Source organism: Dreissena polymorpha, chromosome 1, assembly GCF_020536995.1.
Source record: "Dreissena polymorpha isolate Duluth1 chromosome 1, UMN_Dpol_1.0, whole genome shotgun sequence".
NCBI classification, from domain to species: Eukaryota; Metazoa; Mollusca; class Bivalvia; order Myida; family Dreissenidae; genus Dreissena; species Dreissena polymorpha.
This window is the reverse complement of record NC_068355.1, coordinates 96,541,654-96,558,888: the sequence shown is the minus strand read 5'-3', so window position 1 is coordinate 96,558,888 and position 17,235 is coordinate 96,541,654. Positions and strand designations below refer to the sequence as shown.

The 17,235-nt window shown below is 35.1% G+C and overlaps 1 protein-coding gene across 3 annotated transcripts in view; it reads right to left on the bottom strand.

Moving 5' to 3' along the window:
- Window positions 1-17,235, bottom strand: part of LOC127841591 (Na(+)/H(+) exchange regulatory cofactor NHE-RF1-like) — a 52,568-nt gene that overhangs the window by 32,481 nt on the left and 2,852 nt on the right. Inside the window, exon 1 of one of the 3 annotated variants that reach the window (XM_052370520.1) lies at window positions 6,684-7,323. The exons of the other annotated variants lie outside the window; for them this stretch is intronic. Within the exon in view, the coding sequence (XP_052226480.1) occupies window positions 6,684-6,990 (307 nt within the window). The 5' untranslated portion in view covers window positions 6,991-7,323. Of the gene's footprint in view, window positions 1-6,683; window positions 7,324-17,235 lie in introns of those variants that run through there. 3 annotated transcript variants of the gene reach the window in all.

Here is a 17,235-nt window from a genome sequence, read left to right as displayed (position 1 = left end):
CTGTCTATCCTCAATCATGATGAAATTTTACATGAATAAGGGCAGACAGTTGTTATTTCTACAAATACAGATATTGTTTGGAAGGATTACACACCCTGCAATTATCAAGTTGCTTTCTTCAATATTGCAAAAGTTATTGCAAAACTTAAATGCAAGTTTAAAGTTTTGGGACAGAATGACAAAGTGACAGAATGACAGACAGACAGGCCAAAAACAATATACCCCCTCCCCCCGATCATTTGATTAATTAATTAATAATTCAGAGGGGGGGGGGGGCATAAAAATATATTAACAATTCCCTGAATTATTGCAATACTTCTCCCATAATTAATATGTATATCAAATTGTTTGGGGAGTAAACACATGAATAACCCAATTGAACCATAACATATTGCAAATAGGCAGAGTTTGTGACAAAGCTTTCTTAAAGTTAAATAACCTGCATTGCTCACACTCATAAACAGGTTCTAGCCATAATGCTCATCACCAACCACTGATAGCAATTAACTCTTTCAGTGCGGGAAGCGAATTTTGAAGGCCTTTGCAAACTGTTTGGATCCAGATGAGACGCCACAGAACGTGGCGTCTCATCTGGATCCAAACTGTTTGCTATTCTGATAGTATTCTTAAAAAAAAATTTGAAGAAAATGCTAATTTTAGAAATTCAGCAGACGACATTTTAGCAGACGACAAATTTCCCAGCATGCAAAGGGTTAAGATTGATGCAATACATGAACCGAAAATAGGCTACAAAGTGGACACAATTAATCAGCACTGCCTATAATGTCCACCATGACAAGACCTTGGTAGATTGCTTGTAAAACGTAATTACTATAAGTGGACTATTGGTTACATTGCCACATAACAGGTGTCAATGACCATCCACTTAGTTACTTGCCAGCTAGATACAGGAGATTCACATTAATCCTTTGCATGCTGTGATATTTGTCATCTGCTTAATTGATGTCAGCTGAATTTCTAAAATAATAATTTTCTTCACTTTTTTTCAAAGACATAAATCAGAATAGCAAACAGTTTGGATCCTGATCAGACGCCATGTTTTGTGGCGTCTGATAAGGATCCAAACTGTTTACAAAGACCTTTAAAATTCGGTTCCAGCACTAAAATGGTTAATATTTTTTAATTATCATATTTACTCCAGTAATTTTAAGTATTATGAGCTGCAACAGTGTTACAACATGAAAGCGACACCCATTTTAGTATGTCACAAAAACTTTGAATGACTTCAACCATTTAAATACAATACTACAACACTACAATAACTATTTTGCTTCCACACCATTTATAGCAGGGCTCACGCAACTGGGCGACTCGGGCGAAACTCCGCCCCCTGGCGTAGTAAAATACCTATTGAAAATTGATAAGCAACCATTCACAGCGCTCGTCATACAGGTATTTGGCAGGGTTCTCCCCTGACTAATTAGAGCGTGGGTTACAAACTCCATTTCGGCTAATAGAAAACATGCGGACACCGGGTGAGACACTTTGTTAATTGATGACAATCGCATTCAATGTCCCCAAAACAATGTGGATTAAAAGAATGTCGGTCTCTATGTATTAATTGGTATCTGTTCTTGGTAGACAGGTATGTATATTTTATGCTCCTCGCCCGTATTGTCCGTTTTTCAAACCGTGAAAACTTGCTTTTCGCGAGTAGTAGATGGCTTAAAATGGTCCAGGACGGGAAAAGATGAGTTGATGCCGACGAAAAGTGCGAACAATTAACGTATGTCCCCAATTATGACGAATTTGTATACTCATTATCTTGGGCGTGATCATTCTGAATCGAGAACTCGGACTGTAAACACAAAATTAACTCGGACTGTTAGCATCAGCATACTAAAACAATATCCCCGAAAGAGAAAAATAATGCATTTAATATCAAGCGTACTTTCGTTTGACAAATGATCATGTACGATGTAAATTTAATTTTAGTGCAGATTCGTTCATACGACACACAAACACTAACTCCGATCCTTATAAAAAAAGACAGTTCCTCTGTCTATCGCAACAGTAAATTTAGTTTTAGTGCAGATTCGTTCATACGACACACGAACACATATCGAATATAATACTTTAAGATACTGGCCTAAACGCATCAAACGCAGTCGCATGACGCGGCTATGAAAGAGTGATTTAAATGTGTCGAAAAAAATCTAGGTAGATCAATTCCCGCGTCAATGCGGTAATGTTTGTGAAAGTTGTTATTGTCATGCAAACCCGTTGATTTAATCCAATGTTTAATGTTAGCAAGTGTTTGTCTTTTAATTGAATTGTAAATTAAGAGTCGGTTAAAGTCTTCGGAAAATTTGCACTCCGTGTGAATTGACAGTTTGACGTCATCAAAGGATAGCCGCTTCCTGTCTGAAGCAATATTGCGACAAATTTCTCGCCGACAAAATTGGCTTCCTTTGTCTAGCAATCAACATGCCGAACTAATCGTGTGTTTGTTCCTCATTGGTAATCGTCCAATTAAATAATAGCACGTGCATAGCTCCGCCTTCGAATCTTTTGCAGAGAACGGAGGTGGAGTTTAACGTTTAATTGACCAAGTGGTTTACGCAAATTGAGTTCAGATGTGCCGAAATTATTATGGCGGAAGCCCGTGTTTACAAAATTCCTAAACGCATATATCGTAAATAACGGCAGTGTTTTATTTGATTATTTGTACTATTTTATCTACTTTTATATCGGGTTTGTTTAATATAATTAACATGTTAAACAATATTAATGCGTCACAGACTCGGAAATAAATTTGATGGGGTCGCAATTTTACTGACGCTGATTTTCCTATTGTCTGTAATTTTTACCCGAAATAAATCTTGAGAAGTCCTTGATAGTCCGCAAGCTGTACTATAAGTAAAAAAGTGCTTTTTGTACTGAGCTGAAGTGCTCAAATTCAAACATACATGTATATATTGAGTTTTATGCTTTGCTCTTGTGTCATATGTATGAACTGATAAAAAAGTGCTTATAAAACTGATTTTTCAACATTATTTTCTTATGTTTTTATGCTTATATTTTTGTCAGTAATACATTTATTAAAAGGAATGATTTTATTACTTTAGTTCATACACGTTAACAGGTCATGGTTCACAATGGTCCATCGGTGATTGCAAAAGATCCACTTCTCCCTAAAACTGCCCCACTTCTCCCTCTCCAGAGCTTAGGGAGAAGTGACTTTCCCAAAAATTGGAGTCTAGCTTGAGCCCTGTTATAGCATATTTAATTTATAATAAACTCAAGCTCAAATTTCATTGTGTTCACCTAGAATATATTTCAGAGTGGTTGTAAAGCCTGTATAATGTCAGCCTCAAAATGAAAATGGGTTCCATGTCTGAGATGATCTTATACTACAGAGTCATCAGACCAATTCAGTGTACTCATTAATATGGTACAACAAGCACTTGACATTTTGCAACTTAATAAAGTGATTAAGCATTATCCAAGTGACACAAAGTCTCAGACATTTTTTATGTTTTCTTTAAAGCTTACGGTTTTGTTATGATTTTGTACAATCAATGTGTCAGGAAAAATTTGGTAGTATCAGTTCAAGATTTGGTATGCAAATACCCCAGTATTTAACGAATTATTGACACCCCATACAGCTATGTGCACACAATCTCAAGTTAATGCATGTGCATTTGTTATCACATGACATGTGATATATCTACATACCCCATGCAACCATAAAATAACACTTTCAAGAATGAATAAGATTGTTCAATACCCCCTGGGAAAATAAATACCTTAAATGTTATGATTTAGAGCAACAAACTAGGCCAAATACCCTGACAGTATCGATTTACATAAAACCTCTATGAAACCTTTACTATGTCTTACAAATCAAATCTTACAAATCAAATCTTAGCAAAATAAATTGAAACATTGATCCAAGTTAAGAGAAATGCTTTCAGAGAAAAATAAAAAAGGGTTTATACCTAAGGTTTTCCTAAATCTCTGCCTGGATGAGCACATTAAATTTCAAAATTTGTAAGCAATTATTAATACAACAAGAAATGTGTTTGTCAGAAACACTATGTCCCCTTCTGCGCCGCTTTCGAGCTGTATATTTGACCTTTGACCTTGAAGGATGACCTTGACCTTTCACCACTCAAAATGTGCAGCTCCATGAGATACACATGCATGCCATATGCTATCTTCCATATTGCAAAAGTTATGGCAAAATGTTAAAGTTGGAGCAAACAAACACACACACCAACCAACTAACCAACCAACAGACAGGGCAAAAACAATGTCCCCCACTATAGTGGTGGGGGACATAAAAATTGTAAGTATTTTGAAGAAATATGATGATATGTGCCCAACTTGTGCAGGATTATCACCATGGAGGCCCATAGGCAGTGAAATGTTTGGGGCCCATGCCCCGACCCCTAAGGGGCCTAGTGCCTACTAGAGTGCCAGTGCCGAATCAATTTCACTCGTTTAAATGAGCCTTCATCTGGACTGGTTTAACCGTGACAATTCAGTTAAAATCATACATCTGGACTGGTTTAACAGTGACAATTCAGTTAAAATCATACATCTGGACTGGTTAACTACACAGAAAAACAACAACTGAAAATTAAACAAACACTGCACTATTTAGATTTTTTCTGCTCAAGACAGCTTTAATCCAACGCAAACGTTTATAACTGCACAATGTCTAACAGTTGTCTAAATCTATTTCTTTTTGCTCTTATACTTTTTTTTAATCCTTCTATAAGAGATTCAAAATGGTTTTTTTCAATAATTAAGAAAAAACCATTGAAAGAAATGACATTTCAGAGAATATGACAGACTTATAGGACTAACAAATCCAGTTACATATCAAGCGTATAGAATTCTGATGATTAATCTCATGTGAAACATTTATCTCTTAGTTTGAACATTCTAATTGCTTTGACCAGGGACAACATGTGTTGGGTGTGTTGAGTTTGGAGAATTAAGAGTAGGAAATTTGTTCACCCTAAAAACCACAAAAGTTTAGTAAAAAATTGGAGAAAGGATAATAGAAGAGAACAAGAATCTAGTCTACATGAACACTAGCAATTTGTATTCTATGATTTTGTCATCTTTTTTTTTAATGTTTGACACAATATAAAATATTGATAAGACACCTAGAGTACTGAAAATCAATAGGGGTCATCTGTCAGTCATGACCAATGTCCCTATGAACTTTCCTGACCCCAGGCTTAAGCGTTCTTGAGTTATCATCCGGAAACCATTTTACTGTTTTGAGTCACTGTGACCTTGACGTTTGACCTAGTGACCTGAAAATTGATAGGGGTCATCTGCCAGTCATGATCAATGTAACTATGAACTTCTGATCCCAGGCCTAAGTGTTCTTGAGTTATCATCCGGAAACCATTTGGTGGACGGAGAAACCGACGGACCGACTGACCGACCAACCCTTCTTCGAAGGGGGGCATAATAATAATATCCCTCAATTGTTTGGACATACAACATTAAAATTATTATTTTTTAAGTGTTTTGTGAAGCACTAAAGTATGTTGAATTTTTAATACCTTATTGCTACATTATTGTACAAGACTTTGTATTTTTACAAATTGTGAACCATTTTTCAATGCAACTTATCGCAAACATGAGACTGATGTAGCTTTTCCAACAGTGCATCACATTCATTCTAAGTTATCCTGTTTCTGTTAAGAATTCTTCCTAGTAGAGTTTATTAACCTTTTTTTTATTGTTTTGGAAACCAAGTGACAATGATTTTTTTCTATTTTGATGTTGCTAGAAATTTATTTCTGTTAAAATAACTGTTTCAACACTTACGCCTATGGTTTAGTATGTTACAAAACAAACTGAAAACTTCATCATTGACGACAGCTAGCTGTCCCATTAATTTGATCTGCAATCTGATTCACTGGTACAATTAAGCTCAATTTCAAAATAAACAACCAAAGCTGTGACTGGGCACTTAATTACCTAATTAAATAAACACTTAGATTACCAACAAATTCTTTCAGCAACATTGCTCCATGCTTACATTGGTATGTGACAACAGATTGGTAATCAGACTGTCTATATCCAGGAGGCTCTGTTTACAAATTAACCCTTTGCATGCTGGGAAATTTGTCGTCTGCTAAAATGTCGTCTGCTGAATTTCTAAAATTAGCATTTACTTCATTCTTTTCAAAAAATACTATCAGAAAAGCAAACATTTTGGATCCTGATGAGACGCCACGTCCTGTGGTGTCTCATCTGGATTCAAACTGTTTGCAAAGGCCTTCAAAATTTGGTTCCAGCACTGAAAGAGTTAACAAGGAAGTGATGGTCAGTCTGGCTGTCCAGGAGGGACAGTCACATAGAATGCTGGACTGGTCACATTTTTTAGGTTTATTGCAACACTGTTATTTTGTTGTACTAAAAATACTAGTGAACATTCAAATCATATAAAGCATTTACTGGAATGAACCTGAAAACATTTAATTGTATTATACAAAAGGTCATGTTCATTTGATTTAAGCATGTTAATTTAAGTGTAAAAAAATATTTCTTTTAAACAGAAAACTGTGTAATTATGAACAATTTTGTACCTTTCATAATTTTGTTTAGAAATATTATGATTTCTTGCACACACAAAACAAATTTCACAAGGGTCAAGATGCTTAATCTTCAATGTCCAACCCAACACCTACCATTAACAATCTCATCAAATTCTGGTTTATCTGAATCCTCACACAAACTGTCTGCAGGTTCTTCCAAAGTCTCTCTTCTCTCTGTAGCGTTTTCAACATCAAGATTTTCATATGCTCTTTGGTCAAAATCGTGGTGGTTGAAATCCTTGTCTTTCTCTTTGCTGTCATTTAAATTTGTTTTGTCTTCATCTTCGACCTGATTTCTTGATTCATCATGTTGCGTTATATTTATATTCTCAGAATCACCATCTCTATCGACTTCCTTTCCATATCCGTCTTCATTATCTATCCCGACATGTGATTCCATATCTATGTTTTCTAGGCTTCCCTTCTAGCAAATCTTAGCAAAGTAATGTTAATATCCTCAAGAGTCAACTTTAAGCATATAAAAGAGTTAAAAATAAATTATTTCACAAGTAATTATTAAAAATCATTAAAGCTGTTAAGTTTAAACTTCCACTAAATAGATTTTCTTTAGAATTCCAATGAAGGACAGAAAATAAATTGCTATCTATACAAGATGGATTATTTAATCTATACACAATCTTAGAACCGTCAGTTCAACAATTTTTTCTTTTATAGAACCATTCACTGTTAAAATCCCTTGATGAATAAGCCAGCAATGTCGGAGACTCCACGCTATCACTGTAGGCTGACAACGCCCCCCTTGTGTCTTATCAAGCAGAAAAAACATCTCACTGTCATGCGCAGAACACTACATTTGCAAGTGGTATAACTTAAGTAATTTATTCCACTGTAGGAATGATTCATTTTGTACATTATTTATGACTGTAAAGTTGGAATTAAATAATAGGAGAGCACTGCATGTGATATATTTTTCCTCAGCACATATCTGTTAATAAGATGCACATAATGTCACCTGTTATTGTGAGGTGTTTCATAACTGAATGACTTTTATACATGAAATATTGAGACAAATTAATTTGACGTAAAATGCACAGGTAAAACACTGTTCTATACTGCAAAAGGTAAACAATAAATGTCTTAAAAAGAGTATCAGCAGTGAAAATAATACCATGGTGTAAAGGGACTTCTCTGTATCCATATCCGGTATTTATTAAGTCATTAGTTTTGCAAACAGTTTATTCATGCCATGCAAATGACTTCCTCTACTTCACATTTTACATGAAGAAAGATGTTAAACACCATTACTTTTTCGATTTATACACTACAGTATACTGCAGAAATACATTTCAAGGAATGTATCAACTTTTAACTTTTATTAACCTAAGTTACAAGATATTCTCATGCAAGCATTATGAGACAACAAGAAACAACACTACATAAACAAGTGGAGTTGGAGTAGTTTTACAAAAAGTCTTTTGTTCAGACCTTTCAGTTGACAACAATCACAGTTAATGATATTACCCTTAATTTGTAAGTAAATTTAGTGTTAAAGAACAATCCCCTTGAGCAGAAGGCTCAATGAAAGAATATTATTGAATAAGACTTGATCCATTTATGCCAGTGACCCCAAGGCATTTATTGTAAAGGGGTACAGAAACCCCATGGTGACTCATCTTAAACAAGAGCACCGCCTTGCGGGTGCAGACCGCTCATCTATTTTCTTTTTAAAGGTGAAGGGACTCTCAATTTCAATCACAAAGGAGGGAGGGGTGGAGTGAAGAGGGGTGTATAGTGTGGGGGTGTGGAATTTATATCATTATCTTCCAAAAATGCGCACAAAAAATGCAAAAAAATATATATAAAAATTCGGGGGGTGGGGGGGGGGGGGGGGGGGGGGTGGGGGGAAGGGGATTCTTGGGTGTGATGGTTGGACGGTATTTCAAAAATAAAATAATAAAAATAAATATTTGTGTTTTTAACCGTTTCACAAAAAAAAATGGGGGATGGGGGTAAAGTGTGAGGGTGTGGTGGTCATTTGTGAGATGATCTTAAAAAAAAAAATATTAGGGGGGGGGGGGGAGGATTCAGGGGGGGGGGGGGGGGGGGGCGGGAGGGCAAAGTATCATTCAAATCTAATCATAAATAAAGAAGTTATGGCAATTTTAGCAAAATTTAATAATTTGACCTTGAGAGTCAAGGTCATTCAAAGGTCAAGGTAAAATTCAACTTGCCAGATACAGTAACCTCATGATAGCATGAAAGTATTTGAAGTTTGAAAGCAATAGCCTTGATACTTTAGAAGTAAAGTGGATCGAAACACAAAATTTAACCATATATTCAAAGTTACTAAGTCAAAAAAGGGCCATAATTCCATAAAAAGTATGAAAGCAATATCTATGATACTTGCCTGCATAGTCCCCTTATGATAGTTAATAAGTGTTGCAAGTATGAAAGCAATAGCTTTGATACTGTAGGAATAAAGTGGACCTAAACACAAAACTTAACCAAATTTTCAATTTTCTAAGTATAAAAAGGGCACATAATTCTGTCAAAATGCCAGTCAGAGTTACATAACTTTGCCTGCACAGTCCCTTTATGATAGTTAGTAAGTGTTGCAAGTATGAAAGCAATAGCTTTGATACTTAAGGAATAAAATGGACCTAAACACAAAACTTAACCAAAATTTTCAATTTTCTAAGTATAAAAAGGGCACATAATTCTGTCAAAATGCACGCCAGAGTTATCTAACTTTGCCTGTCCAGTTCCCTTATGATAGTAAATAAGTGTACCAAGTTTGAATGCAATAGCATTGATACTTTCTGAGAAAAGTGGACCTAAACGCAAAACTTAACCGGACGCCAACGCCAACACTGACGCCAAGGTGATGACAATAGCTCATTTTTTTTTTTTTAAATAGATGAGCTAAAAACAAAGTGTTTTCAACAAAAGTTGGGTGATGGAGTCTAGGTTTTAAGTAACCATTTTAAATTATATCATATCTTTTAAATGTTTAAGAGCATTGTGGGAGCAGTGGTCTAATGGTAAGATGCTGGCTTAGGGATCGAGAGGTCCCGGGTTCGAATCCCGCCCTGACCGCTGGAATTTCCTTGAGCAAGAAATTTCTCCCACAACTGCTCCTCTCCACCAAGGTGTATAAATGGGTACCTGTGAGGGAAATAAGCCAATGTGCCGTGGCTGCATACTGCGCCAAGATGTTAACGGACGACTTATGACCCAGTGATCAGGGAAAAACTGTAAAGCGCCTTTGAAGGCACACCTCGAGTATGAAAAGGGTGCTATATAAATGTGGTATAAAAAATAAATAAATGTACCCTATTTTGTTACCTAAAGCACGCAGTTATTAAACTCCAAATTTCAAACTAAAAAGTGTGCATGTGTTTAACTCTTTCAGTGCTGGAACCGAATTTTGAAGGCCACAGAACGTGGTGTCTCATCAGGATCCAAACTATTTGCTATTCTGATAGTATCCTTTGAAAAAAAATGAAGAAAATGCTAATTTTAGAAATTCAGCAGACAACATTTTAGCAGACAACAAATTTCCCAGCATGCAAAGGTTTAACATTGGTACTTCGCTATCCTGGCTACTAGATTGTGAACAATTCAGTTCGTAATTAAAAATTGAAAATCTTCATAAGGGCCACCATTCTTTTAATTTCAGAAAAATATGCCCTATAATCAGGGATCATATTTTCCTGCAACATCAATCGGTCCGGATATAAATGGGGAAAAGTATCCGAAAATGTGTATCCGAAATCATGACAAATTACGTTAAAATATATACCATTGATTTTGCCATTCATGAAGGTGGTATAAAACATGTACAAGTAAAATTCCCTTAGGCATTCTTTTAAACGGAACGAGTTTTCTCAACTGGTTTTATCATTTGGTATTTCATTGTTGTTTCGTGTGCTGTTTTATCAGACGATGTCAATACTAATAATCTGTGTAAGTCTATAACGATGTTTTAAATTGTTGTCGACTCGATAATATCTTACAAACATGCACTGAAACAAACACATGTCTGTGCGTAGGTTGGCTACTGACAACAACAAACCAAATAATTAAGAAATAATTTGTTGTCAAATAACCCACGTCCGATAGTTTAGATGCGTAGAGATTTAAACATGAGAGAGAAGCATTTGAAACCAAGCATCTAATTTTCCGGTCGTGAGTTATTCAACAACAAAGTATAAAGTACACGAATTATTTCGATTCTAACACGGTTTTACTAAAGATTTATTCAATGTATATAATTTTTCTTGTGTACTATTTTCTGTGAAGTTCCGCCCATAAAAATAACTTTCTGCTGTTCTGTCGATCAGATCCGCGACTTTCATTCATAATTATATAACCGGATTAATATGCTGGTGGAAAATGTATCGGCATGTTTTGTTTAGTTACAGCGCGTGCATTCAGACGCGTCTTTTCATATGCGTCTTTAATCCGCTGTTCACAAGTTTTTTATTCTTGGCCTGACGTTCAATAAACCGGTCTTGACCGGATTAGAGACTGCAGCGAATGACATCTAATCGAGATAAGAATGTCATTAGGGTGTGTTAGCATGTACACTGTGTAATCAATTTCATGACATGGGAATTTTAATAGCAAACTGTTTGGGATTTTCAATCGGTCTTTCATGACCCCAATCGGTCTAGGACCAACAAAACCGAAAAAAATATGATCCCTGCCTATAATCTTATATTAGACTGAAGGGGTCATTTATTGTCAAAACAACAAACAGCAGGTAAGGGTAGGTATAAACAGGGTAAGAAAACACTTTGGAAGAAAATTAAAATGTTTGAATAAAATATGAAAAAATGCCTTTGTGTTTTCACACTTTTTCATTGACAGAATTTTAGGGGCTGTGGTCAACATAAAGTAAAATCAGGTAAAGGTCAGCGTGAAGGACTTGATTTTCTTGGGTTACTTACGGTGTGATCAAGGCTTTTTTGCACTTCGTACTGTGTGGCAGGAACTTTAAAGGCATTTAAAAAATGCTGCTCAACTGGACGGAAGATGACTAATTTTGGAAAGACCAGGCCAAGAAGACATCCTTACAGATAAAGAGGACGAGGACACATCAAAAGCATGCTATTACGAGGAAACGCCAACCGGGATGACAGATTAGGAGATGAAGGTGTATTTTAACAGTGAAAACGACACCTATGATGAAGAATTCGAAAACCTAAGACATCAACAGAAGACTGGTGTAGACAACGCTCAGATCTTCATGATGACGACAACAGCATTTTTCAGGGCCTCCATAGTCTCTAAAGAATGATCTTTAAATTTGTCTAAAATATATTGCTGTGCAACCCATGGTCCTGATTGTATAAATGCTCCCTTCTTTGGAACCAAAAATAAAGCACTCCGAAAACTCTGATCAATTGATAGCGCAATATAAACAAGGGACAAAATTGTCACAAAACCAGGTTTTCAATTCAAACAAAAAAATCTGATAAAGGGAGACAATTCAAAATGTGCATTGTTACCCCCCTAGTTTTAAAATCAATCTATTTTTAATCTTGGCAACCTTGATTTCAATTTGAAACAAGAGATGTGTTTGTAACAAACACAAAGCCCCCTATTGTGCCGCTTTGAAGCCATAAATTTGACCTTTGACCTTGAAGAATGACCTTGACCTTTCACCACTCAAAATGTGCAGCTCCATGAGATACACATGCATGCCCAATATAAAGTTGCTATCTTCATTCTTCAATATTGCAAAAGTGATGACCAAGGTTAAAGTTTTGACACCGCTTTGAAGCCATATATTTGACTTTTGACCTTGAAGGATGACCTTGACCTTTCACCACTTAAAATGTGCAGCTCCATGAGATACACATGCATGCCAAATATCAAGTTGCTATCTTCAATATTTCAAAAGTTATGAGACTTTAACCAGGTTTTTTTCCACTTTTTGGGAAGATAGCTCATGGCTTTGGAATTGGGAATTTTATCGGCATTTTCATGAAATTGGGAAAATAAATTCATTAGCCTTTTTTTCCACACGAAAAGTCCACTGATTAGGCAAATACTAAATTTGATATAACCCTTTATAATCATTCAAATTAAAAGAACAAAATCATATAATACTTTGTTATATGTAATTGAATTAAAATTGAGATAAAATACACATAAGACTTCTTAAAAAAAAAATAAAAAAAATAAAAAATAATTTTTTTTTTGAAATTGGGAATTTTTTGCCACATTTTGGGAAAAAAGTATACTTTTTGGGATTGGAAACATAGCCGAATTTCGGCTATAAAATCGGGCCAAAAAAAACCCTGCTTTAACCAAGGTTAAAGTTTTGGGACACACAATGAATGAATGACAGACAGACAGGCCAAAAACAATATACCCCCAATCTTTCCATCCGGGGGCATAAAAAAAGTCTGATAAAGGGAGACAACACAAAATGTCAATTGTTACATGTTCATAGTCAAAATCAAAATCAATCTATTTTTAGTTGTGGCGACCTTGACCTTGGAGATATTGACGTAATTCTTTCTCGCGACACACCGTCTAATGATGGTGAACAAATGTGCCAAATGAGTTTAAAATCTCACAATGAACGACATAGTTATGTCCCGGACAAGCTCATTTATGGTCATTTTTTACCTTTAAACTCAAAGTGTGACCTTTACCTTGGAGATATCGACGTAATTCTTTCGCGCGACACACTGTCCAATGATGGGGAACAAATGTGCCAAATGATTTTAAAATCTCACAATGAATGACATAGTTATGGCCCGGACAAGCTCAATTATGGCCATTTTTGACCTTTGAACTCAAAGTGTGACCTTGACCTTAAAGATATCGACATAATTCTTTCGCGCGACACACCATCCAATGATGGTGAACAAATGTGCCAAATGATTTTAAAATCTCACTATGAACGACAAAGTTATGGCCCGGACAAGCTTGTTCTGCAAGCCCGCCAGCCGACATTCGCCAATCTAATAACCATTTTTTTGCTTTGGAAAACCTGGTTAAAAATGGCGTCCACTAAAACAAGTGATGTGTTTGAGAAACACTATGCCCCCCTTTGAGCGATTTTAACCCATATATTTGTCCTTTGACCTTGAAGGATTACCTTGACCTTTCACCACTAAAAATGTGCAGCTCCAGGCTTTTTCCGCCCTATGCCACGGGTCCGAAATTCGGCCCCATTCCCAATGCAAATCTGGTTGTTTTTTTCCTAATTAAAAAAAAAAATTCCCAATTCAAAAAAAAAAAAAAAAAAAAAATTTTTTTTTTTTTTTTTTTTTTTTTTTTTTTACCCTTTAAATATATAAGTTGACCTGATCTGGTGTGGAAAATAGAAAGTATTGCATAATTAAATTATCTGTTGCCTTGAATTTGTTTTAAGAACTGTAAAATATGTTAATGATTATTTAAGACTTAACTTTTTTTCCTCAAAATCCGGCGCTTCCCGCGATTTTTTTCACCTCAAAAAGGCCAAGCCTTTTCCCTAAATTCAGATTAAAAAACCTGCACTAATCACACATGTTCATAATATTTTGTAAAATTTTAATAATAAGTTATCAAAATAGTCGTTATTTACCAGTTAACGGCTTCTTTGAAATATAAGAAACACCGTTTTAAATAATTTACATGCGATAATTTTTCCCAATTGAGCCAATTTTGCGATTAATTTGTTTCCCAAAATGGGGGTTTTCACGACGCGAAATTCCCAAAATTTCAGTGTGGCGTTTTCCCAAAATGGAGCGGAAAAAGCCTGAGCTCCATGAGATATATCAAGTTGCTATCTTCAATATTGCAAAAGTTATGACCAAGGTTAAAGTTTTGGACAGACACACACAATGACGAACAGACAGACAGGCCAAAAACAATATACTCCCGCTTCTTCGAAGAAGGGGGCATACAAAATCGCATGTGCATTATACATGGGGGCACGTTATATGTGGTAAAATTCTGTAATAATTTCAATTATTAAGAAATTAAACAAGTTCACTGTGCTAACCCCTGATATGTCCATATATATACAGTGTATCATGTATCATATTTATCAAAATATCTTCATCCATACAATGTGGATTGTTTGTGATTGGAAAGGCCATAAAAGTTTGTGACTTGCAAACCTTTGCCACAACTTTTTGAATTACAACATTCTCATAAAAATATGACATAATCTATAAACTCTGCTTTGAATTGTCTAGTTTTCAATTGTTTACCTTTGATGATTTAACTACCATTATGGACATAGGAATGGCACAAGCATCGAGTTTACTGCCAGACATATACAGCTGGGATAATGTTTGCCCCTTTTTTAAGAGCCATTGTTCTTTGCAGGCTTTAAAAAATAGCATTATTGTAAAACCTGAATCATACCATTCAGTTTGCAGTTGCTTTTTTTGCATGTATGAAAACCCATGCATCTTATTCAAAATCAATATTAATTTGCCCATAATTTTATGTGCAAATATGTAGACTCTTACTGGTAAATGACATAAGATATTTTATCACTGCTTGTTGATCTGTACTAAAACCTGTCTGTAAACATACACCCATACTAATTGCGGTATATAAAAAAATTAATGATCAGGAAATATCTTTTGAACACTCTTAGAAATGACAAACTTTCTTTGTAAGGCATTACTTTGCAATTACCATGACACCAGTTATAACTTCATATTCATAGGTTTTATCTTATATTAATGCAATTTAAAGTATTTGCTGGACAATACTGTCAAATAAACAAAATTGCTTTAATATACCAGGGGTTTTTTTTAGAGAAAGGGGAAGACGCTGGACGCTGGGTGAAAGGGGAAAAAAGAGTGCGAAAGAGACATATTAGGGGAAAAAATAAAAACTGTTCATTTCAATGTCTATAACTCAACAAAAGAGGCTTGTCTCCGTCCTTTTTGTTCTTAAACACATTTAACACGTATTAAAGTCAAAGTCCTTAATTAAGTTGCAGGTGTAGATCTAATTATGGGAAATGTTTTCAACTATATTTCTGTACTGGGGCCGGGGGACGATGTCAATTTTGTGATTTCAATTTTATGATGAATGGGTTGACGATCTTGATCTGCTACAGTATTGGAAGGGAAAGGAGCAGCAGCTGCCGATTGTCTACTTTCACTTTCACAATGTTCGATGTTGATTACCTCAGAATCCTGATGGGTTATAACGGTTTTCGATGATTCTTTCTTAAAAAATGCCTCGATGCGTTCAGTATCTTCCAATTCCGAATGTTTTATTTTGTTTGTGTAAGAACGCCAATTGTGAGACATTTTTTTCTGTTTTCACGTTTATATCTTGGCTTGCACATAGCCCGGATGAAAACTCGACTGGTTTCTGGTAATTTATTGACGAAACACCCTTCTCGCGCAAGACCGGTATCCAGTTAAATAGTCACATGATTATTACGATTAGTTGCCCAGTTTACATAACGTTATTTAAGAACTATATTTAGAATAACTGGGATTCCCAGATTTTTTGTGTTTGTCTGGAGAGAGAGAGAAAGATCGTTGTACATGGTGCAAATTGGATAATTGTCGAATGCCCAAAGGAAAAATAAACATTTCTTTGAGAGAAAATATTATATTTTGGTGAAAAATGATATTTTTGGTGGGGAAATTGTATTTTGAGGGGAAAAATTCTGGTAGGGGAAGACGCCGAATATCGGCGTCACTTTCTTAGTAAAAAAAACCCCTGTATACTGTAAAATACTACAAATTAATCAATTGAAGATTATTATTGAAGAAACTAAGCATCATTTGAAAAAAACTAATTTCAAATTTGTATCTATGGTGTTAATGGTCTTTGAGTAAAATAAACTACTGTTATTAAGTGAAGCCTATCCTAAATTGTGTGTAACTCAAATTGATACAAACACACACCTTCATGTAAACCTTAAATTGCATTATCTGATAATGAAATTTTTTTTTCAACTTGAAACTTCATTTACTGCCAAGACAGAAAACTGTGTAGGTACATCATTAAGTCAACAATTGTTATCTGCTATATTAAATCCAGTTTGCCCTACAGAAAAGGTCATGATAAAAATCATGTATGGTTAACCATTACTTTCCTACAAATGAAAAAACTTAAGACTTCAATGCTCTACATAACTACTTCACACATTATCATAAAGCTATGTTTTTCTAAAGCACACAAGAAACAAAGCATCCTCTTCGGAAAAAATAAAATGTGTTCTTGTACAATCTTTGTGTTCATCCTCAACTTGGTGTTAAAGCCACCCGAGTTGATATTTCTCACAACAATTCGGTTATCTCAACTGACCAGTATTGATCAGTATTCATCAGATACATTCTAAAGGTTAACTCATCCATAAATTGTGCCAAAAATGCCAAAAGCATGAAAAATACAAAACCTAATAGTGTACATAACGGAACCTCATGACTATTATTAACCAGCTGTGACATATGCTTTGGGTCAGGTGAGCGCCAATTTCACATGATTTCCACTTCCTGGCATTTTAAAACAAAGAAGAACTACTTAATAACACAAGCAATTTACAAACAAATCATGTCTACGGATAGCCCTAGCAAAGTGACTATAAAATTTGTGTTGGTAGGTATGAATACATTTTAATGTCCTTCTCATTAAATATAAAATATTACTCAAATCCTTTGCTAAAAATGCTAAAAATATTTTTTAGTCCTTATATATA